The sequence below is a fragment of the Xyrauchen texanus genome, chromosome 7, assembly GCF_025860055.1.
Source record: "Xyrauchen texanus isolate HMW12.3.18 chromosome 7, RBS_HiC_50CHRs, whole genome shotgun sequence".
NCBI classification, from domain to species: Eukaryota; Metazoa; Chordata; class Actinopteri; order Cypriniformes; family Catostomidae; genus Xyrauchen; species Xyrauchen texanus.
The window spans coordinates 31146902-31172385 of record NC_068282.1 but is presented as its reverse complement, the minus strand read 5'-3'; the positions used below and the strand labels follow the sequence as shown (position 1 = coordinate 31172385).

Sequence of the window (25484 nt, the reverse complement as noted above, 5' to 3'; positions counted from 1 at the left end):
AGAAAGGCCCCATTTTCAAAATGGCGGCCGTCAGGTCCTTAAAATGACCATTACTCCTTTGTATTCCTCCTAGACCAGGAATACTGGTGCCTGATACATGTTTTGGCCATGTAATATTATAATTAGCATATCTGCATGGTAGATAAGTGACTTCAAGTACAATTATATATTAAAGCAATTGGTTACAAGCATATTTATGTGAAAAATAAGTACAATTTCCCTTAAGTAATTGCATATTTCTCCTTTCTCATATCGTTTTGCCTAGTGTTGGTGGTTTCTGTGGTTCCTGTGGTTCATAACCATTCTTTTGATTCCAATAATGAATAAATTCATTAGAACTGTGTGGCACTGTAAAATTAGTCAAAACAGGGCTGCCACGTGAAGGCTCAGTACCGCTAACCCATTTTATTTTTGTGTGTTTTATTTTTTTTATATTTTTTTAATATTTTTTATAATGCGTTTTTTTTTTTTTTTTGCCTTTTGTTTTTTATATATTTTTAATACTTTTTATTTATACATATCTTTTTCTATTGTATTCAGTTGTTTCCTCTTCTGGTTTATTTTTTATACTTTTTTTGTACTGTGACCTTCACTAGATTTACCATTAGTCGTCACACTCTTCCTCCCATAGAGGTTGATTATAGTGATTCTCACAATTCCCAACTTGACATGGTCCACATGCAGGCATGCATGGTAGTCCATATGCCCTGCAACTCTGCCCTGCAAAAGCAAAAGACCTTAACTCACTAGAGTGTGAAACTGAGAAAAATGACTTTAAAGTTTCTGTTTTGTCCAGACAAAAGTATTATAGGTAGGACTCCCAAAATTTCACAACTAGTTGCTATACAGAAGAAATGTTTGCATGCAAAAAATCTTGAGCTCAAAATTGACCTTTGACCCTTGTTTGGCAGTTAATGTACTCTGCCTTTGTATCATGTGCCAAAAATCAGGAGTCATGCAAAGGCAAAAGGCCGTAACTGACATATAATCAATATTTACTTGCTGTTCACCATACTTACATCCATTATAAGAACACTTAACCAAGGTCTAGTCATCATGGTATTTGTTTTAAATTATATAGAAGACCTTTGGTTGTTCCTATTTAGTGCTATAATGATCAGGATAGTGCGGCAACACTAACACCGTTAAACAGTATAACAGATAAGTTACTTTGCAGTACAGTACGTACAGTATGAATAAATACAATACATATTTTCACAATAAAGATAATTAGTTATAATTGAATACAAAGGTATATGTATTTAAATGCAAGATATAGAGTAATAATTAATTAAACATTAGACCAATACATTAGAGATTAGAGACTGCTCATTCCAAGTTTTTTACTGCTCCAAATAAAATCTTACTGAAAGCTAATTTTTGAGATATCAACCTAAAATTTGGAACACAACTTGTCCATAGGTATATATGACAAAGCATTCTTGAAATACAACCATTTAAGTTTGGATAGTGATTTTCATGTCTATGCGAAAAAAGGAGGAGGGGTGACAGTTAAAGGGTTAAGAGCCACCAAACTGCTCAAGATGCTCAGTCAACGAACTTGACTTGGATTACTACTTTTTAATTCTGAGATAATATAGACAGAGTATACCGAAAAAAGTTGGAATTACTTTTACTATTTAGGTTAGCCTACTTTGTACGGACGCTAGCGTATATCTGTAAAATCTGACGTGAACACCTGCAAGAAGGAAATATGGCTCAAACACGTATGGATTGTTGTGGATACAGCAGATGACGTGCATTGCTATGGATTATATCTTCTATGGATTATATCGGATTGCATGAAAAGGTAGGATGCCTCTGTATTTAATATTTGGTTTTCAGCATCTGATGTGAGGCGAGCGTCAGCGTCAACGTTAGCGCTAATTTACGTGACACCGATTAAATTTAGCTAGCTCCGGGCTGTCACTGACATTGACAGATCTGAACCATCGCCCTATCACATTGCTATCACAGAGTAATAATACAAACAAGCAGTCGGCAGTCTACACTTTATTTCAAAGATGTGTCGCGTGTATGTTACGCGGTTTGGTGACAATAAAAGAGCGGTAATCTTTGACAGTATGACAAAGCCAGAGTACAGTAACATCACAGCGGCACCGTAACATCTCTCTTGATGCCAGGCGAAACAAAGTCAGAACACCTTAAACTCAACTTCAGCGTGCCGGAACAACTGTTACGGCGTTCTGCTGTGGTTTCTCGTATGGTTTTGGATGTTACGGTTGTCATAGCCCTTTAATTTCTCGTTAAAACAATCAAATTGACTCACGATATTTATTCACATGATAAAGGAGGTCTTGAATACCCCAAAAATGACATTAACTCATTTTTGACCAAACATGATGTTACGGCGTTTTGCCTTTGTAGGGCAGAACTGCACCATTGTGTTCGGCAGGCAGTTGTGCAATTACAGTGGATCATCTGTAGGAGGCATTCTGGGGCAGCAGTCTTACTGGTCATAACTGGCAGGAACCCGTTGTCCAGCAGTTTCCATCCCCAATCCACTGTGTTCATGTCACCTTCCTTTCCAATCCACACCATGATCTGGAAGTAAACTCTTTGGCAGTGGTATTTGGTTGAGGACTCAGTTGGAGGCAGACGTTCTGGGGTAACAAATGATTTGGCGGTAACGATTTTCTTGCTAAAAAGGTTGTAGCGCAAAGAGGCATGTGAATCAGTACTCTTTCCGCCAAACAACACTGCCATTGCCTTGGTCCCATAGTCCTCTATGACATTCCTTGCTTGATGTGGGAGCAGAAACACATTTGCACAGGACTGGATGGTTGATTCACCATTCACAAGTTTCTGGAATGCTGTCTGTTTGCCAACACTAAAAATGCGTGAAGTTATATCACATCCTGTGAAGGCGTGAATAAACAGCAACTGGGAGCACAAGTCAGTACCCAGGACTTGTTTCATCTCACTGATGTTGTACACTTTAGTTGCTTTGGACTTGTCTGAACGAAAATAGAGGCCTCTATTATTCGTCCCAGCATAGTAGAGTAGAAGAATGAGTAAGTCTGTATCCTCCCCTATCAAGGTTGTGGGCTGATGTTCTGAGGCCTTGACTGCAGCTTTGACAATGTCCACGTCTGCATCACCTGATGCATTAATAACAGTGCAGCCCTTCTTCTCCAGCTCCACAGTCATAAGATTGATCAGTTCTCGTTTGTTGCAGATCTGGAAAGGAAATCATCCTTTCTTCCCACAAACTCAGTCTCTGCATTGAAATTAACAATGGGGTGAGTGTTTTCACCACGTCTCTGATGCGTATTGTCTTTGATGGAAGGACCTTCGCTATAACCAACAAAAACGACTGTTGCTTTACCATAATGGCGTATGGTAAAGTCTGCATATGACTGTGCAATGGCACCGTAACTGTCACCCTTTTTCCATGCCAAGCGGTGAACCAGGGAGCCACCGTCAAGGACATAATGCTCAGTTGGTGGGATGGAATCCAGGACAGTTTTGTTAGATTTCTTGCTTGAGAACTCAGTGACTGCCTGCGCTAGTAGGGGCTTATTGGCTTTACGGAAGATTTCCTTTCCTTCGAACAGGGCTGCAGGAAATGAGCAGAGCTCATAGCTCATTACATCTTCCAGTGAAAACTGTTCAGTTTTCGACATGATCAGGAACCGTTGGAACAGCAAAGAAGGATCAATGGTTCGGTCTTGGGCAACTTTGATGGTGGAGTCATCTGCAAGGGTTTTTGCTCGGTCTTTCTGTTTGAAGGATATTCCAAAAACTGGTTTTCCAATCATCTTTTCAATGATCTCATTGCCAACAGTCTCAAACTCATGCACATTCACCTTCTCTTTGGCAACAACACCAGTTACAATGTTTCTCAGAGATGGGTCTGGAGAGAATGGTGTGTAAATGCTAAGCTTTTCCTTGATCTTTTCTAGATCAGAGTGATCTCTTTTCATTCTTGCTTCTGAGGATTCTCTATGCTGCTCACTGGTCATGTAGGTGAGGTCATTGAATTCCTGCATGGCGTTGTTGTATTCAGATGTGATGGGTGTAGACATGGTCCACAATGCTCGCATTTCTTCAGTCATTCCACTTCCATGGGTCAAGCCTCCACTGGTTTTCAAGGATCGCATCAATGTCTGCTCGATGACAAGGTCAGAGCTAAGGCCTGCCCAGTACTGGTTGCTGCGGCGGATCACATGGAAACCCCTGGAAAACTTCTCATGTACATCAGGGTGTCTGGTCTCGAGTTGGCACATTTCTTGGAGGTATAAATATGCCGATTTCAGGTAGTTGCAGTGCCCAGCGGCAGCAAATATTGGCAGACAGTCCAACATTGCGTGCAATGCATCTTCGAAGATCCTGTACGATCTGTTTAATCAGAGCTCGAGCTGTCTGCAGCATCTTATGATAGTTTACCCACAGCCGGCTGGTTTTTGACCTTGTGCTAAGGTCTGCCCTCTTCGTGTCCACCTTTTCCTTGATATGGTTCAGCATATCTGATGCTGCAGCACTCTCCAAATTTGTTTCTTTCATTACCATGGATGAGTACATCTCTCCAGCTTGGTTCACCAATGACTCAAACTGTGAGTCATCCTCCTGCAGCTCTGACACAACCAGGTGATTGAGACATCTGTCCACCAGCAAATGTCCACGAAAAGCTCTTTGCACTGACTTTCCAGTCATCATGTTCTGGACGGCATTTGATCCATAGACGACTTCCATAATGTTCCTGAGTCCTGTGCCTTCCATCAGTGTGCCTATTGCACCAAGTAGGTTCATAAAAGTATGAAAACCTCCAAGCATTAAGACTATGCTTTTCAGGGGACTACTCTGTGGTGCATCCATGATCATCTCTGCTGCTTTCCAGTACAGTGGCTGATCAAACGTAATAATGGATGGAGCACTGCGTTTGATAGCCAGGCCACAAACAAAATCCAAGGTGGACAAAATACACGTTTTGTCTCCAGAGTACAGGTCAATCATTGGCAGGAACACAACTGATGATTGGCCTGGATGTTCTAGTCCTTGATGAATGATATGCATCATTCCCTGCCACCCTGGGGTTTGTTGTTTGAAGTTCAGTGAGAGCTCCCACAGGACATCAACTGTTCTGTCACAGTTGATCAGTGCTGGGAGGTCGTTGAACACAATGGTTTGGCGCACATGTTTCGCGAAGTGATATTCGATGACTGGGATTTTACTTTGCACTGCAAAATCTAGGTTGGTAATGTGTCTCTTTGGAATGATACAATCCTTTTTTCGCCCTGGAGTGATTGCTGCTGTGATTCCCATTCCGTGGAAGGTCCCCTTACCATCAATAGTAAGGATGTTGTGGTCAACATTGTCCCCAGCAAAAAGAAGTGCCATGTCCAGCACATCTATGTCATCCGTTAACATATCTGGGGCAACTGAATCTGCTGCATTCTTTTCAAAATGCAAAACTTCCTTGTATGATGAAGCAAATCCCATTCCATGAAGGGTATCCACCAGGAATTTTGACCAATACATATGATGTGCCTGCACTGCAAGGCCAAGTTGTAATGGAGCTACCACAGCACGTGGTCGTGCTGCCTGGACAATTGCCTGTCCAATTCCTGCAACCTTTCGGCTTGTCTCCTTACCCACAAATAGACAATTCAAAAGTGTACGAAGAGTCTCAGGAACAAACGAAAGGGCAAAGTTAAGCTCAAGTGACTTTGTGCTCGGATACTGATCCGTAACGGATGGGACATTGGACTTGATATCACTTTTGATCAATCGCGCAGCTGTTTGAATGATCGCTTGTTTCTGGGATTCCTCATCCTTTTCTTGTTCGCTGAAATAAGATCGTAGTATTTGTGATGTCTTCTCTCTTATTGTCACTATGTCATGGAGGCCTTCCCCTTCAGTGAAATGTACATTGTCTTGGTACTGTTCCCTCAATTTCCTCTTGAGGTATTGATATCCATATGGTTCAGAATCTGGGTTTGTCAGAGATTCCTTCATTTTGTCTCGAAGATATGTAATTGTCAACTGTTCCTCATCATTACTCTCGAGGTAAGAGCAAACTTTCATGAATGCCTCCTCCTGATCTTCATTTTTGGGCCGGCCAGACTTTCTGCGCTGTGCCTCTGGGTCTTTCTGGAACTGTATCGGTAAGTTATATCCGTTACGAAAACTACTACTGCATAAGTGGTGGTAAACACAGTCTGCAGCATGTAGATCCCGGCCATAATACTCAATCCTGCCTTTCACAGTGAAAGCCCATTGATCTGCACGATTGTCACAACACTCAAGAATGGACTCTGCGAGTATATCAGTCTTAACACTACTTGTGTCTTTACTTCCATGTGTTATCGTAGTCCCACAGAAAAGACAATCGGTTTGGCTGTTGAAAGGACCAGTTGCTACTCTGGCACTTCTTTTTGGTGGCTCAGCTTTATTCTCTTGTTGGATTTTAATGTCTTTTTTATTTATGTACTTCTGTCGACATTTTGAGTGTACTATTTCACCAGCGGAAATGTGTACGTCGTCACCTCTTTGTACACTTGCATTGTTGATTCCATCAGCTCCCTTCTGATGAACCTCAGCCACATCAGAGCCATCTCTTAAGTTTTTACAGCAAATGGGGCAAGTTTCTTGGTTTACAACAACATGACTCATGGTCAAAATTGCATTTGGAGTGTACTTTTTCTCCAATGTCAATTGTTGAAAATTGTGAATTTTGTTCTGTTGGGTTTAGTATAATGCCCCCTTTATACTCAAAAACATCTATAGAGGATGCATTACATATGTATTACCTTATTCAAATTGAAATGAGTGACCATTTTTGGGGGTTCACACACAGGCCTCTGTTCGGGCTAATTCTGAGTTTTTTATGATCAGAGTTATACAAATCCAATTTAAGTTACTTTTGGGTGCAATAACTTTTACATTGAATGCCAAGTCTGTTTTTTAGCAAAAAAAGGGTATGTGTCCAAAAACACGTACTGAGTAGGAGTTACATGACAGACTAAATCTTTTACATCTCTGGTTCACCCCAAACAAAGATAAAACCTTACAGTAATCTCACAAAATCATGTATTCCATAAGTTTGTAATCATGTCAGTGCAATTTAGACAAGTCCAGTGGATTCATAGACCCAGAAAACATTGGGTTAGACTCCAATATTACTTGGCTAGGTCAAATAATGAAGGAGTTAGGATATTTTAAGGGCATTCCTGCCCATCTTGGACGCCATCTTGAAAATTACACCTTTCTAGTGGTCAAACTTTGGTAAACTTTTAGTATGTTATTTAAGACACTTAATACAACAAAAAACAGATGAGAAACCTTTTGTTAGAATTTTTTTAGGGTTAGGTGTTTTTTTTTTCATATATGCAGCTGCCTATCATAATTGTCTCACACTCATGTCATTTCTCAGCAGTATGACTTAAAGGGATAGTTTACCCAAAAATGTTAATTCTCTAATCATTTACTCACCCTCATTCCAAATATATATATGACTTTCTTTCTTCTGTAGAACACAAACAAATATATTTAGAAGAATATCTCAGCTCTGTATAGCCTTACAGTGCAGGTGAATGGTGTTCAGGCCTTTGAAAGTCCAAATGGCAGAAAAAGTCAGCATAAACATAATCCAGCAATCTCCTTGGCGATCATGATTTCAAGCTCGATTACACTTCCTATAGCGCCATCTAGCACTCTGCACATGCTCCAAGCACTAGGAAGTGTAACTGAGTTTTAAATCATGATTGTGCCTAGATACAGCAATGGCAAAATATACAGTGAAAAAGGAGGTATATTTTGGTCTGTTCTCACCCAAAACCAACTGGATCGCTTAAGAAGACATTTATTAAACTAATGAAGTATGGATTATGTGCTGACTATATCTGCTTTTTGGAGCTTCAAAAGCTTGATCACCTTTCACTTGTATTGTATGAACCTACAGAGTTGAGATATTCTTCTAAAAATCTTTGTTTTTGTTCAGCAGAAGACAGAAAGTCACACACATCTGGGATGGGATGAGGGTGAGTAATATATAAATATATATATAAATATATTTAAAGCACATGTTGTTGCTTGAGTTGTTAGATGCAAATCAAATAAAAAATGGTTTGCCACCATTCAGTTCATAAACACTAGCAACATTGAGGGTGCAGGTCTTCTGAGGACACAGGGCTGCTGTTTTATCTGTTTCTGCGTCACTACGGTGATGTTTTCTGCTTTCTTCTCTACTGCAGTACAGTGTTGTTGATGAATCCGGCTGAGGTGCCTGCTGAGTTCCTGTCTGTGGCGGAACAGCTCAGTGGAGCAGAGGTCTCCGAGAGAGAGAGCAGCATTACACTCATTAAACACAGCTACCAGTCAGTGCTTGGAAATAAATACCCACTACAGACCATCAGCCATGCTTTACAGGTACACCACACTAAAGAGCAACTGCAAACACAAACAATTTTAACCATTTATGACATTGCAAACAAAACACAAGGCACAACTTGTGTATGTGGAATGGCTGGCTTTCTTCATAAGATTTTTTTATTTTTCGTTGATATATACTGTAGTTATGTGTGTGTTTGGTTCAGATTTTGCCTTCATTGTGGGGACCAAACGTCCCCACAGGGATAGTAAAACCTGAAATCACCTACATTGTGGAGATCATTTGATAGTCCCCATGAGGAAAATATCTTAATAATTGTAGTAATAATAATAATAATAATAATAATAATAATTAGTTGAATACAAAAACAATTGTTACAAATTATGATTGGATGCATATGTATGTGTAGTCCTATCGGTTTGTGGGTGTTTAAGCGAGCATTTGGTAAGTGTGTGGAGTGAAATATAAGTGGGCGTGTGAGTAAATGACTCCTATGTGGGTGGCTGATAAGGTAAAGTATAGACAGATGGAAATTCATCAATTTGAAAATTAATTTGCTAAACAGCTATGCATTTATCAAAATCTAACACTGATTGACTCATGATAAAAAGAGCATACATGACTAAGTCGGTTCCTTTTCAGTCCGTTAGTGATGATGAGTTGGCACAGATCCTCTCCTCAGTGAGTGACCTTCTAGAGTCTGCGGCAATGATGACGAACATAACTAAAGCTCGAGAACATGTTGTGGGAGGCCTAGAAGCATTGCGGGACAAACTTGGCATTCCAGCCTCCAGTGGCACGACATCAGATGGTACAGTCTCACTTCCTATTTCCAGCCCACCTCACAGCCACCAAATGTGTTTTGACTAGTTACTAGTAAACACTCTGTGGCCCTTCTGTCAATCCTATTACTAATAAAACATGAGTATTCTGTGATCCTATTATTGTTTTAATTCCATTAACACTTTCATATAAACTGCATGATGAAAGTTGTTATCAAAAGTCATTTTTAATCTAAAATCACACCATCAATTACTATTCATAAGCTATTAATCATATTAATAAATAATAAGGTACCATGCATACACACTTTATTTATGCTACATCATACAGTATGTGAATTGGTGTTCTCATCCTGGGACATCCCACGTTTGATGCCTGGTAACTTGCTAGACTATTTGTCTGGTCAACAGTTGTAGAGCTAGCTGACTAATGTAGATATTACACATTGGCACCCACGCTTATAAATCTTATTACCCAAGATGGATGACCACTATTTGGCAAAAAAGCTGATGCCACTATTTCGCCATTTGGGGATGAGTGATGAGTTTGGAGTAGGCTTTTGATTAATGAGAAGGACTCTATTGTGTTTTTGTCACCAGGGGTTCTTCAGATGCTCAGCCTTTCAGCAGCCAAATGCTACACCTTCCATTGGGACAAGGATAATTTTGGTAGGACCCTGAATCCATACAAGTTCTCCGTTTTCTACCCTGGGCTTATTCAAACATTAGTTTGTCTGTTTTGGAATTATAAACACTGGGAGATTGATTTCCAATAACTTTGGTTTAGTTTGAAAAGTCACTAGGGGGTATAAAGTGTTGGAAATGAAACATCAATCTAAATATGACCTTCTGAGTCATGTTTTTTTATTTGTTTTTTTATAGATGTTCTAAACCACCTTTTAGACATAGAGAGTGACATAACCTTATGTCAGATGCCTGAGGACATGGGGGAGGAGGACGATGACAATGTTGATGTGGAAGATGATGAAGATGAGGACTTGGACGAGATGGAGAGATTTGTATCAAACGGTTGCATTGACTATCGAGCCTCAACTTTCTCCACTGTGTCATCCCTCTCCACGGCCTCCAAAGACTCCATGTTCTCCACTCTGTCAGTCGCTTCCTCCGAATGTTCTCCCCTCTCTACACTCTCATCTTCTTCTCAAGCTTCAGGCACAGACAGTGACTTCTGTGAGGATGTAGAGGAGGACAGTGTGAGCGTAGTGTCTACCTCTAAGATTAAAAGCAGCGCACGCTTTTCACAGCGTCTCTCGCGACTCTTCAAACCTCGCAGCAGCAACTCTCTCTGTCGAGCCAAGAGCCTGGGCAGCCCTGAGGCTAAAGAGTTAGTGGTAGCCGTCCGCTCTAAGAGATCCAATTCTCTACCACAGCAGGTCCGACTGCGAAGCTCTGAGGGATTTCCAACAGGCCCCCTCTCGCAGCTGCAGTATGTTTGCTACAGGAGAAGACCCATTCTGAGTAGCGATGATGAGGAAGGCCCAACGGGGGCCACTCTGGTCAGAGTGGTGGTGTTTGGGGCAGATCACGTGGCAGGAAGGGTCGCCCGAGCATATAGCAGTTTGAGGAAAAAAGAGAGAGACTGTCCGCATCTTACCAAAGCTTTCAGAATGAGGTTTTTTTTTGTGCCCGTGAGGAGGGATACAGCTCCAGTCAGCTTTACCTTGAGGAACCCTGGTTCTACACTGCAGCTCTCAGCAAGTCCATTGAAAACAGCCATCTCTAGCACAGTGAGTGAAATCAAGTACAAGACCTAAGGCTGCTGCCTCACTGCCCAGTCATTCAGTGACTTCACAGGCAATATTTTTGTATGATGGTACCGTAACAGTTGTCAAAGGCACCATAATGTCTTATGATCTACAAAGAATTAAAGTCAGAGATAACATGCAGATATTTAGTGACTGCAATGCTTATTTCTCATAAGTCATAAGTTGAAAATTTACTCCATTCGACTGCTCCATTAGGTGACTTTTTTTTTTTCAACAACCGCCAAACCACATGCTCAGGATCAGTGTTGGGTGTAATCCAATTACAAAGTAATTTTTCACTGTAATCTAATTACATTTTAGTCAAAAAAGGTAGTGTAATATATAACATTTTAAAAGACTTGTACTCAGATTACAGTTATTCACTTTCAATTAATTATAATAAAATATAATATACTTATTATAGGTTTATGCTTATTTTTAATATATTATTTAAGTAGAATACACAAACTATGGCCGTTGTGCAGAAAAGTGTTTTAGGAAGTATGTTAAAAGTAAAGTAATTAGTAATGTGATGACTTTATCAATGAAGTAATTTGTAAAGCAATCCGATTACAATTTTAGATAAATAATGATTAATTTGTAGTGGTTTACTATTTTTAAGTAACTTACCCAGCGCTGCTAATGATTGTAGACAGATTTTATTTATGTTTAAATAAATAAAACGCCAAATTAAGGTGTTTTAGTACACAGGATGTGATGCAAATATTCAATTAAAACATGTCTTGTTGCTTTCCTACCTCCATATATAGCAGTTTTCAACTTTCTGACACAGCCTTAGTTTTGCAGAGATCTTAAGGCAAATCCAACAAAAAATGTTTTTTTTTTTGTTTTCATTCATTGTTAGTCCAGATAATTAGATGAATATTAATATAGCAGTATTGTTTGTCATTTGTTGACAGGATTGCAGTGTGAACGGCATAGAGGACAGCACTAATGACATCGCAAGTCTACTGGGAATGCTCGACCCCTGGTATGAGCGTAACATTCTGAACTTGCTAGAGCTGCCCGCTAATGTGGTGTGCCAGGTGAGACTCTCTCATAGACTTTTCCCCTCAGAATTGCTTTCTCTCTTTCACATGAACACAGAATACACACATATTCAAATAATGTAAAAAGAACAAACATCTTTCATTATTTTCGTGGAAGCACACTTTTGGCAGTGCATATTTGTGTACCACACACACACACACACAAAACCAAATACCATAGAAGCACTCATATAAATGAGGAACCTCATACAGTATGTGTGTGAAAGTGTGTTTTGTGTAGTTTTGATTATCACCACAGCCAATAAGAAGCTCTTTATCAAATGGCTCACTAAAATATTCATGTCAAACGTTTTCTGCCTTAACAGCAAACATCAAAGATCGAGTCAGATTTGTGTGAAGGCACTGGTGAGGAGCGTTTACCGATCTTTGCTGATCTGGTGCTATATTACTGCCGCCATGCCACCCACTCCACACTCATTCAACTCTACCATGCAGAGGTTAATAAAACAACATACACAATTATAATGTCACTTCCTCAATATGTGGCAGTTTCAGTCAAATTCTTTAAAAACTACACAATATAATTTTATTCAAGAGTTTTAAGTTCCAAGTCTACTATGTATAAAGTTAACCTGGAGGCCCACTTGATTCTAAGTTCAGTGAGGACATAATTTTGCTGGATACTTGCAAATTAAAAGTAGTTTTAAGCTCTATAAAACCTACATATGTTTTCTTATGTGACTTGGTGTTAACTATTGACACTACAGAATTTCATTAATCTTTTAAGGGCTCTAACTTTATAAATTCTCTTTTGTAAAATGTCTGCTGTCTATATTATACCACAGTTATGTAATCCAATAATTTCACAATGGTGTTTGTTTCTAAAGTGCTGATAGTTTTTACTGTGTTGTGGCTAAATATTTATTCTTGTTCTCGGCTTTAGTTTACACTCGCTGGAGGAGAGAGAAGTACTGAAGTGTTTGTTCACTCTCTTGAGCTGGGTCACACAGCTGGTACAAGAGCCATCAAAGCCATGGGTGAGTCGGGACACATACCAGCGAACATCTTCAAAAGCCACAACATCATAATCTGTTATCTCTTCTTACACTTCCTCGCTAAGAGTATTTTTCTTCACACACTCTCCCTGTGCAGTTTGCTGTTTTCTGCATAGCATTAGTTGGTCAAGTGTTTAATTGAGTGTTTAACTTATTTAGCAGTATTTGTAAAATATTCAGAAGTTAATAAAGAGGAACAAGTGCAGACTTAAATTCAGACTAATTAAAAGTTGAATTTACATAATTTATAAAAAAGGAAGAAGAATATTTCAGATCCTGTTATTGTACTCTTATCTTGTTCTTCTGTAGTTAAGGTGACCTATTGACTTATATATTTATAAAGTCTAACAAAAATCTAATAACATTTTGAGGTTTTGTGTGGCAAATCTAAGGATTTATAGGAATGCTCTGGGTTCAATATAAGTTAAGCTAAATCAACAACATTTGTGGCATAATGTTGATTACCACAAATTATTTTTAGACCCATTCCTTTTTATGTAAAAATAAATAATAATAATAATTGTGGTGACAGCAAAGCACTGACAATGTAAGTGAATGGTGCATGTCCATAAACATTAAACAGCACACTGTTTCAAAAGTATAGCCACAAGATGTAAACTTTATACGTGTTGGCGTGATAAAATCACTTACTGACCTTATCTGTGTATAGTTATATCCAGTATTGACGATAATATAACACATTCCACTATGCAATATCTCACTGAAACCATGTAGAATAGAAATTTTACAACACTAAAACCATGTAGAATAGACATTTTATCACACTAAACCCATGTAGAATAGACATTTTATCACACTAAACACATGTAGAATATACATTTTATCACTCTAAACCCATGTAGAATAGACATTTTATCACACTAAAACCATGTAGAATAGACATTTTATCACACTAAAATCATATTATGATGTAAATGTTTACGTCTTGTTGATATACTTTTAAAAAAGTGTGAATTTTAACATTTATAGACTTGTCCCATTAACTTCCATGGTAAGTGCCTTAATGTAACCACACATTTTTATTTTTTTAATAAATGAGGAACGAGTCAATATAATTTTTTGTGATTGTCAACATTTGTATGCTGTAAGTTGAGCTTAAATTTAATTTAACTCAGACAATTCCTTTAAGAATCAATCATTGAAAAACACTTATCTGAATGTTAGCGATTACTGTTTTGAAATGTTAAAATCTGTTCTTATTTTTCAGGTGCTGCAAGTAAGAGGTTTGGCATTGATGGAGACCGTGAGGCGGTTCCTTTGTCACTGGAAGTCACTTACAACAGAGTAAGATGAACCTTACCTGTATTTGTATTTTATATATTATGGAGTAATCATGCGATACCATAACAGAATTTCTCATTATTGCTCTCTCTTTCTTTCTCCAAATACAGGTACATATCAGTGGCAGGAGTCAGAAAACGAGGGCAGAGAAGTCCTGCACTTCTATAAACCTGCTAAAAGCCTGCAGGAATCCTGAGGAACTAGGTAGATCTTATTAAAGACAAAAAAAATTTTAAAACACATTTTAATTCTAATATAATTTAAAACATTTAAAATGTTCTCAAATGCAGCAAAACATTTAGCTGTTTTCTGACTCAACAAATTGTTGATCATTAGTGTAAATCTCTGTAAATTAAATAGTGTAAATGCTTAATTATTTTTCGTTTGTTTAGATTCTAAAATGGAGTGCCTTCATTTGACAATGACAGAAGTGCTAAAGAGACAGAACTCTAAATCAAAGAAAGGCTACAATCAGGTAAGCAGGAAGGAAGCATGGGAGAACTGAGCTGTGGTTTTAAACAGCACAAAACAAACTTGGCACAAACACCTAGTTACTTCTCATATGTGGTTTCTGCACCAATTTGTAGCAGTTGACAAACAACAAAATATTTTGCCAAGAGCAAACATTTTGGGTTTTACTGTAAAGGCCTATACCTTTCTCTACCAGTTTACACGATATGGCTCATGTTTTCACACATTTGTGTTTTTTGGTGTAAGTCAAACTTTCATTTTTACAGTATGAGTGGTTAGCCTTTGGTTCAGTTACACCACACACTAACTGTACATTACTTCTGATAATTTTGTTGCATTATTAAATAGTTTTTTACTAGAAAGTGTTATATTGCAAGCCGATTGAGCTTTTAATGCTCTGAGCATTACTCCTTGTAATTGTATTTTTCACTTGTAAAAATCAAATCATTTAATTAAAGAGCTCTACAATAGATTTTATACTAGGAAGAATTCCAATTACAGAGCTCTACAATTGTATTTAAAGATGAATTGGTTTTCCAAATAGAAGGGCTTATAGTGAAGGGAGAATGGTGCGTTTTATTATTTTATTAACCTTCTCATTTTCTTTTAGAATGTAAAGTGAATATAACATAAGGCTTTCTCTCTATATCTCTATCTCTCTCTCCATCTCTTTCTCTCCCTGTGTGTGCTGTGTATCTGCATCAGAAAGAGCTTTCTTATCTAAGAATGTTAGAAAATGGCACCTTTTAATGCAAAAATATTTCTTCCTCCTGCATTTGTCTTGTTTCAAAATCGTCCCACTTTCTCCATCTTTCTCTCTGTTTTTTCATCTCTCTCACTGTCAGTCTCATGTGGAGCATTGGGCACACATATATATATACATACCTCTATATAGACTGTATAGAAAAATCTCTACCGGTTGAAACTTTATAACATCACCACTAATTATATCGCCATACTGCCCGGGCCTAATTTAGTCACTCATGACATTTCAAAACCAGCTCCAAACCTTTCTTTCTTCTGTGGAACACAAAAGGATACATCTGAATTAATATCTCAGTCCATATTTTCAATACAATGGCAGTTGATATGGCATCACACTAAAGTTGATTTGCTCAAGCTACTGTGAACGAGCTTATCGTTCATGTCTCATATCGCTCATGTCCCAATGGACATCAAGACTTTTACTGAAAAATGACTTCCAGTTTGTGTTGCTTCTCAACAAAACTATTGTATGGACTCAGAAGACTTGTAAATGAAATGACAGACTGGAACATTTCATACAATTTTCTAATTTTGTGTTCTGCCTTAAAGAATGAAATTCACACAGATTTCTCAATTTAGGTTGAACTACTCATTTCATTCAGATATTGATATCACTGTTGTTTGGCGTTTATGTTTCAGCAACTCACCACCACACAAGTAAAAGTGGATAAGGTTCAGGTTAGTGGAACTTATGACACCACATTTGCAGTTTGTCTGGACCAAGATGAGAAGAAAATTATACAGAGTGTGACCAGGTATGTTAAAGGATTAGTTCACCCAAAAATAAAAATTATCTCATCATTTATTCACCCTCATGCCATTTAAGATGTGAATGACTTTCTTCTGCAGAACACAAACAATGATTTTCAGATGAATATCTCGGCTCGTTGGTCCATACAATGCAAGTAAATGGTGATTAGGCCTTTGAAGCTCCAAAAAGCAGATAAAATCAGCATTAACAGAATCCAGGGGTTTAATCAATGTTGGTTTTGGATGTGAACAGAAGAAAATATTAAATAATATTTTTCGCTGTACATCTTGCCATTGCACGGTCATGATTTCACGCTTGATTACACTTCCTAGTACTCTATAGAAAGTGCTAATTTGATATCATGATCATGCCTAGAGACTTCAATGGCAAGATGTACAGTGGAAAAGGAGTTATATTTTGGTCTGTTCTCATCCAAAAGCAACTGGATAGCTTCAGAAGACATTGATTAAACCACTGGAGTCGTATGGATTACATTTATGCTGACTTGATCTCCTTTTTGGAGCTTCAATGGCCTGATCACCATTCACTTGTATTGTATAGACCAGGGGTGCTCACACTTTTTTGTGTGATGATCTACTTTTAAATGACCAACTCAATAAGATCTACCAACTAAAAAAACACAGTTTCATTTAAAATAAGAAAATGCTTGTTGTGACTACTGCATGTATCCCTACATGGAATTCATCTTCTAATTAATAAAAATATATATAATAATGTTCAATGTTGATATCATTCAGTTTTAAAACTTAACCCAAAACACCTACAGCACAATAGATTACAATAGCCAGGGCATTTACCTTATTCTGATGACAAGTAAATATTGACCAGGCGAGGTTTTGTTTATTCAGTTGCCATGACAACTGTTACCTTTTACCCCAGTGGCGCTCTCAGCAGTTCTTGGCAACTCTCTAACAAAACGTCTGTAGTAAGACGCCAAACCAATGAATTGCCAAATTTCATTAACATTGGTGGGCTGTGGTCATTCTTGAATCTTCTGCACTTTCTGAGGGTCAGTGGCAATGCCCTCCTCCGAAACAATGTGTCCCAGGTAAATCACCTGTCGGCGAAAGAGACAACACTTGGCGGGCTTCAATTTGAGGTTGGCCTGACGTAACCTCTCGAACACCTGCGCTAGGCGCTGAATCATTTCCTTGACATCCTTTTCCAGCACGATGATGTCGTTGAAATAGACCAGGCAGATTTCCCATTACATTCCAGCCAAGACACGATCCATTAAGCGTTGGAACGTTGCCAGGGCATTGCAAAGACCAAAAGGCATCACATTCCGCTCAAAAAGCCCCTTCCTACTGCAGAACGCGGCTGCCTGTCGAGCCTCTGGAGTCAACTCCACTTGCCAATAGCCTGAGGCTAGATCTAAGGTGCTGAACCATTTCGCATTGGACTGTGTATCCAGGGTATCCTGGATTCGTGGAAGTGGGTAAGCGTCTTTAATAGTGCATTCATTCAGAATTCTGTAATCCACACACAGTCGGTAGGTCTGGTCTTTCTTTTGTACCATATCAATTGGCGAAGCCCAGCTGCTATGGCTAGGGACAGCTAAGCCAGTGTCAAGATTTTGCTGGATCTGGTTATCAGCATTTTGCTGTTTCTCGAAAGCCATTCTCTTTGGCTGCTGTTTCACTGGCGGACCCGGCCGGGTTTGAATGTCGTGTTGCACCAGGTTAGTGCGACCAAGGTCTGTCGGTCCAGTTGAGAAAACATCCCCATAGGCACTAAGGAGCTCTGCCAGCTCACGTTTGTCTGCTTCCCCAAGACCCACTGTACTCTCTGCATACAGGGACTGTAGATGACTTGGAACAGCCATGGAGTTTGGGCTTGCAGATGGCAGCTCTGAGTTGGTGACTCGTACAACATCCGCAGGCTGGAGAAACCCGGCAATGACTCCTTTCCTTATTCTCACAGCAACTGTACAATTATCATGTTGACATGAACGGCGTTCATTGGTGTTATGTATTGTGACATTTGTTTAGCTTCTAGCTCTTTGCACGTGGCGTGTGGGTAGTTCAGATTCGCTGGAGTGCTCTGTATAAAACATGGTGTATCAATTCCACTGTCATGCATAAACTCATTTCCCACCCTGCTTTTAAATGGGTTGTTTTCTCTCATTGTTCGCTGATGCGACTCATAGCAATATGCGGGCCTGTAAACTGGAGCTGATTGAGGGCACGGGGCAAAACTTGTCTTAAATGGATTATTATTACTGTCAGTCCTTGACAATTGAACATCCAATTCATTTAACCAGTCCGTGAATGAGATGGGCATACGTTTTTCCTCATTCTCTGCCATTACAGACATAGCAGAGTTCAACTGACTGCTCATATTTACATTGGAATATTTTCTTGTCATCCCCGTTTTCTCACGAACATCCATCATTTTTGCTTTCTCTCTCTCTGATAACATCTGCTTCACAATATAATCCAGAATGTCCATATGACTCACCAAATGTGACAAACTTATCCCAAGACGAGCCCCCAGTGTTACCTTCTACCCCAGCGGTGCTCTCAGCAGCTGTGTGTAACAGTTTGTTTAGTTCATGTTCATATAAATGATGAGTTGTACCGGATTATCCCAAACATGCCGCATTTATTTCTTCAGCACATATCCATACAATAAATCTGCTGTATTGCAGTGAACATAAATTCCCGGGTGGTTCAAGAGAATGTAACAGAACAACTCTATGGCTCTCCCATATATTTACAGAGCAACACTACGACCACGCTTTTTCCCCCGGACTTCACTACCCATAAAGCACTCCGTTAGAACTACAAAACCACAGTCTTACAATAATAGTTCTCCCCTCCACCCTTGTCCCGCAACACAACTAGGTTTGTGCATATACTCCTTCCAAGGACTTCTGAGAACATAGCGCGAAATTGCGATGCTACTTCCCGGATTAGGCAAAACTGTCTGATTCAATTAATCCAGGCAGTAGCATCGCATTTTTGCGCTATGTTCTCAAAAGTCCTTGGAAGGTGTGTATGCGCAAACCTAGTTGTCATGGCAACTGAATAAACAAAACCTCACCTGATCAATATTTACTCCTCAAATGCAAGTCAGACAGAAACTAAAAGAAGGAAATACATTATATTTATTTGTATTAAAATGTAACGAAAGTACATCTACAAATCTACAAATCTTTGTTTGTGTTCAGCAGAAGAAAGTCATTCACATCGGGGATAGCATGAAAGTGAATAAACGATGAGAGAATTTTCATTTTTTAAGTGATTTATTTTTTAACATTAAGTAACAACTATGTCAAATTATTTTAAACATTCAGTTGTTAAACACAGTCCTGTCCACTGAGAAATTGCCATTATATGAAATACTTTTTTCAAACAAGAAACAGAAAAGTTTTTGATTGTGCCTCATATTCCTCGTTACATAACTCTTGGTGGCATACTTAAAAAAAAACGACATATTTGCATGTTATAGAGTTACATAAATAGTAAATGAATGCCTAGGTAGAACATATTATATTTTACGAGAAATTATTGCCTAGACTGTAATATGCAAGCATTTGGGAAGTCAGCTCCATTTAGCACATTCAATGACATGATTCAACTTTCTGTCAAACTACCCATTGAAATGATCTCTCTGTATGCAGGTGTGAGGTATCAGTTTGTTATAAGCTGGATGGTTCAGATGACTGGACAAGAGGAAGGGTGTTCTCGTCTCAAATCCAGCCTCTGCACCCAACCTTCTGCTCTCTGCTTTGCCTTCCAGTTGCCACTTTCAGTGGACCTCAGCCTTAGAGCAGGCTTGAGCCCAAACCTCCAGCCAAAGAGAAGACTCACATCTAGCTAAAACTATACCCATATAGACCAGCTATCCACTCTGCCTAAATATATTTCAGGATTTATCATCTTATCCCAAAATACTACGGCCTACATCCTAACACTTATAACACTTAACTCAGGACATAATCTAAGATACATGTTTGGATAAAAGTGTTATCTGTTATTACATTAGAGGTAATATATCCACAAATGCTGGAGTTGTTTGTATCAAACTTCCGAGATTCAGATGTTTTTGCCTGAGATGCATCCTACTGAATATAATTCTGTGGACAAGTGGGACTCAACTGGCATAGCACATAGGAATGATACAGATCTGCTCTCTGTGACCAACATTTGAATATGGTTATCAGCTAAAACCTCAGTCATCCTTAACCATGGTTGGGTACTTTTGAACTGGATGTTATAATGTAGATTGGTTTGGTACTGGGGCTTGTCCTGGCCCTCACAGAACCAGACTGGAGCTCTAACTATGAAAACAATTTTCGTTCTATCATCTTTCTTGCACTGTCATATTAAACAGCGCCTAATTAAGCACTGTGGAATATGTAATAATATGTTTGTATATATGACTGTAGCTATACTCAAAATACTCAGGAAATGTTTATTGCTTTTAAATCTTTTAATCTCAAGTTGTTTATTTAAACTTTTGTTTGTCTTGCCAGAGAAATTAGACAGTGCCTCAGTTTTTAGTCCTGACAAAGTTTTCTGTTCTCAGTTATTTTTGTAGATATTTGTATAGCTTCTCCACTATTTAAAGTCATATATTTGAAGATAACTGGCAATCTTCAGAAACCTGCCCTAATTAAATACATATTATTGTAGTTTGGTCTTTAGGCCAACAGAGGTCGCTGTAAACCAGTACAAACTTATAGCCTCTGGACGCTGACGAGTGGTGGGTAAACACAATATCATAGGGTATCACTGGCAGTGAAAAAAAAGAGAAATGAGAGCCTAGCACAAAATAGTTCAAAAAGTACATTGTAATACTGGCATAGTTTGTAAAACACTGTAAGTTAAAACCTTTCATTTTAGAAAAAATAGGTCAAATGTGTGATATGTTTATATTTACCTCCTAAAATGATTAGCATAATTATCAAAACAGTAATTTTTTATAATGTCTGTTTCTTCTCAGGTTGCTTTAGAAACACTTATACATTTTATATATTTTAGAAAGATTACCAAGCAGATGTGTACAATGTACAAATGTTGTATGTGTTTTTATTGAAAAACATTTAAAGTAAATTGAGGTATTTTCATCCCTCTATCTATGGCCAAATTATAATTTTGTTTTAATCATTTCTGTCTTAATGTATATGTAACATTGCAGTTATATTCAATTTTCAGACATAGTACACATAATTTTTTGTGACAATGTTGCTGGAAATGGTGTTTTGGTTCTGAAATGATGGCCGAAGGAACTTAAATTTTATCCTGGAAACCAAGAGAAGTAATGCGGTACTTTCTATGTGACTTTAAGGTGCTTTATATTTGTCTTAATTGCTTTATATTTGTCCAATGTAACAAGTCAAATTAAATATATATTAAATAAAACCACTTTCTGATTGAATTCTTTGTGTATTCTTTCTGAAGTATGCATCTACATCAAAATCATAAGAGAAACTGTGAATGTAATTCTTCCACAAGTCATAATGACTTCTTTTATGGTGCCTTTTTGGAGATTGGCAGCTCTAGATTAGCATCTTCTTTATTCTTATGGAAAAGAGCCACAAGAACACTTTGCTTAACATCTCTTTTTGTGTGCTCCATGAAAAAAAACACCCTTATGTTGTTCTCAACCCGTATTATTTTATTTCTTCCTTTGAACACAAACAGTTGATATTTGCAGAATACAGTCCTTCTTTTCAATTCAACAGCTTTCAAGCTTCAAAAAGGACCATACTGTAGTCCATGTGACTCCTGCATCATATTCCAAGTCTTCTGAAGACATTTAATAGGTTTTCAGTGAGAAAAAGCCTGGAATTTGTAATGTTTTAATTAAAATCTTGATGTTTGTTATGCGTTTGTTCGAAGCACATTCACACGAGGACTGCTTTTTATAGCACTGTGACAAAAACAAGTGTATTCTGTAGTGTGAATGATCAACTGACATCATGATTTTCACTGAAAAAGTTCACTTAAATTCTGAGTTGTTTCTTACCTTTACCTTTTGCGTGCCTTTAGAAGACTAACACAATGTCTACACTGAGTGTGTCTGTTGACGTGATGCCGCAATGCCTTGTCTACACCTGATTCTTCAAAGCGAACGTTCTAAACAATTTATTTATCATGTTGTCAGGAAAATCTCCAGTCCGTGCAGCACAAAATGGAATGGGACATCCTTTTACTGTTAGTGCAACACAATGGATATGTCCAGTGTAGACAGCTTAATTGATTATAATTGGATTTAAATGGTTTTGACAGTGTAGACAGGTTGTTAGAATATGATACTGTCCTACAGGAACTGCTTTTAGTGCAAAACGTCACAGTTACTGTAGTAACTTCCGTTCCCTGAGGTAGGGAATGAGAAGTTGTGTTGAATGAAGTGACACAAGGGGTCTTCCTTGAGAGCCTTGCGTACCTCTGAACTTGAGAAAAGGCCAATGAGAAATTGCAGATTTCTGCCAGATTGTCCCACCCCCGGACATAAGGGTATAAAGGGAAGCGGGCGTGTGTCTCTCAGTCAGGTTTTTGCACTGAGGAGCCGAAAGTAAGGTACGGCCATTTACAGTGGCAGGTCTAGTGTCGTGGCAGAAGGGACACAACATCTCATTCCCTCCCTCAGGGAATAGAGGTTACAACAGTAACCGTGACGTTCCCCTTCTGTCATTCACTCAACGTTGTGTCGAATGAAGTGGCACAAGGGGTCCTGTTCAAAAGTGCCATGCACTAGCCCGTGTTACGTGAACTGCTGACGCAGGTGCAAGCAAGCGTCTGCGTGCTAGAAGCAAATGTATCAGCTGCACGAAACCCTCCCCATTGCCCTCAGAAAAAGTGTCATATACAGACCTTAGGTTCCCAGCACCTCTGAGGGGGGAACAGGTGCTGCATGACCAACATGGGAGCAAGCCCGGCAGCCGCAGCCTTTTCTCTCTCTTTGTCTCTATGCAGATGTCTTAATACTATGTTTACAGGACCCCCACATTTCACTACAAGAAACCTTCAAAATTATACTGTTCTAAAATTATTTATAGATAGATGTCATTTAAATATATTATAATTTGTAGATGCTATACTGTATTTCATTTATTTTCTATGTATATATTTACATTTTGCACATAATCGTTATAGTTAATGCTATTATTGTTATTGTTGATGAGGTAGTAGTGGTGGTAGTATTGATATTTATATTATTACAGAACAATTTGTAATATATATATATATATATATATATATATATATATATATATATATATATATATATATATATATATATATATATATATATATATATATATATAATATAATATAATATAATATGTATGTCATTGGACTCTTACTTGTATAAGCAGCTATGTTCAATAAAAAAATTAAAAAATGAAAAATATTTTTGATTGTAGTCTTGATCAACCATTTTGGAGATCTGGTATTCCCCATTCATGTAGATTCGAGCTGCACTGCCATGAGTGGAAATAGCTCCCGGAGAGCATTCCATCGATGGCCACCAGTGGACAGACTTGCTAGAAATAATTTGTTTTGAATCACAGTCCACTGTGGCTAGTAGTGTTCCAAGGTCACTAGTCACTCATCATTTTCACTAGTCCCCTACCCTTTCGTCAAGCTCCCCTGCCTCGCAAAAAAATTATAAAGGTAAGTGATGACTGTAACTTCATGTATTTGTTTGGACATTTTATTTGAACAAGAATAATATAAGTTTAGCAGGACACAGGCATAATGATATAAGTGACATTTAAAATATTTGAAGGCAAACATGGCCAGTTAGAACAGGAGCAGGATAGGAAAGAACATTTGTCAATAATTTGTCCATGATTAATGGTTTTAACCCCTTCATTCTAAATTTCACTTGCCTTAATGAATGTTTACCATTGTTCTTTCATTGTTTAACAGTGGCACATGTAATGATAAAACAATCTAATCTCTGTAGCACGCTGTAGCACGGCGGTTTATATGCAGGTTTATATGAGAGACATATGTAGTGATTGTAAAGCACTGAACGTGATATTAATACATTTAAATAAGTTTTTCTGTGGCTCTGAGTTGCCCAAAAATCATATAATTTTCAATGCAGGAAAAACCATGAAAAGGTCACCCGCCACCAGCTAGTAACTGATGGAGTAACCCACCACTGCAGTGTTTTACTTGCATTTGGCAGGTGTTAATTTCAAACTCTGCTTATACACATAAAAACATGATATAAGAGTTAAAAAAAATCTAACTTTTGAAAAGAGAACCAAACGTTATGTTGTTTTAGCTAATGAGCATTAAGCGGTGTTGTCAGCAAGCCGTTTCCTGTCATGCTTGCAGTTTGCACAGCTGGGAGGAAGCCACTGAGCAGCCTGGCTCCAAAGACTGCAGTCGCCTCCTCGCAAGAGTATCTAAGTCCTCATGGTGGCGTAGTGACTTGCCTCACTCCAGGTGGAAGAAGACAAATCTCAGTTGCCTCAGTGTCTGAGACCGTCAATCCGCGCATCTTATCAATTGGCTTATTGAGCACGTTACCGTGGAGACATAGCGCACGTGGAGGCTTCATGCTATTCCACGCACAACTCACCATGCGCCCCACCATGACCGAACCGCATTATAAAGACCACAAGGAGGTTATCCCATGGGACTCTACCCTCCCAAGCAACCGAGTCAATTTAGTTGCTTAGGAGACCTGGCTGGATAACTCAGCACAACCTGGATTCTAACTCGCGACTCCAGGGGTGGTTGTCCGCATCTTTACCTGCTGAGCAACCCAGGCCCTGCAAGACTTTTTTTGACAAAAACATTGTTCCATGACATCACAGCAAGTCGGCCAGATTTCTAACCATCATGCACCTGCCGGTGATCACCAGTAATTGGAACAATGCAGAATCTCAGCTCTGTGCACTTTGTTAGTTTTAACACTTTTTGTGTCATAAACCGGTGAGATTCGATACATAATGATTCTTAACTGTTCTAGGAAGACAATATGTCCAAGAATTCAAAATCCTTGGGCTCGGGAGACATTAAAAGACACATAGGTACTCAAGCTGACACCCCTGAGCAGCAGGCTGCAAGCCTGGGAGCCATGTCGTCAGTGCTGACGAAAGTCGTTGCTTACTTGGAGGATCTTGCTGAAATACGTTGATCGATCACTGCCATGGAGACGAAATTCACTGAGGTGGTTAAAAGAGTGGGGGGATGTTGGGAAACGGATGGATTATCTGGAGTCATCAGAGAGGGAATTA

General features: G+C 38.6%; 1 protein-coding gene across 2 annotated transcripts in view; it reads left to right on the top strand.

The window, feature by feature from the left end:
- The window catches only part of LOC127647045 (phosphoinositide 3-kinase regulatory subunit 5-like), a 41926-nt gene extending 20284 nt beyond the window's left edge, over positions 1-21642 (top strand). Inside the window, exons 7-18 of one of the 2 annotated variants that reach the window (XM_052131111.1) lie at positions 8217-8391; positions 8996-9164; positions 9736-9804; positions 10018-10883; positions 11822-11947; positions 12277-12408; positions 12855-12948; positions 14195-14271; positions 14379-14472; positions 14661-14743; positions 16144-16259; positions 19902-21642. In XM_052131111.1, coding sequence (XP_051987071.1) covers positions 8217-8391; positions 8996-9164; positions 9736-9804; positions 10018-10883; positions 11822-11947; positions 12277-12408; positions 12855-12948; positions 14195-14271; positions 14379-14472; positions 14661-14743; positions 16144-16259; positions 19902-20049 — 2149 coding nt within the window. In that variant the 3' untranslated portion in view covers positions 20050-21642. The remainder of the gene's footprint in view (positions 1-8216; positions 8392-8995; positions 9165-9735; positions 9805-10017; positions 10884-11821; positions 11948-12276; positions 12409-12854; positions 12949-14194; positions 14272-14378; positions 14473-14660; positions 14744-16143; positions 16260-19901) is intronic. The other variant, XM_052131112.1, reaches the window with a different exon arrangement.
- Positions 21643-25484: the final 3842 nt, after the last annotated feature.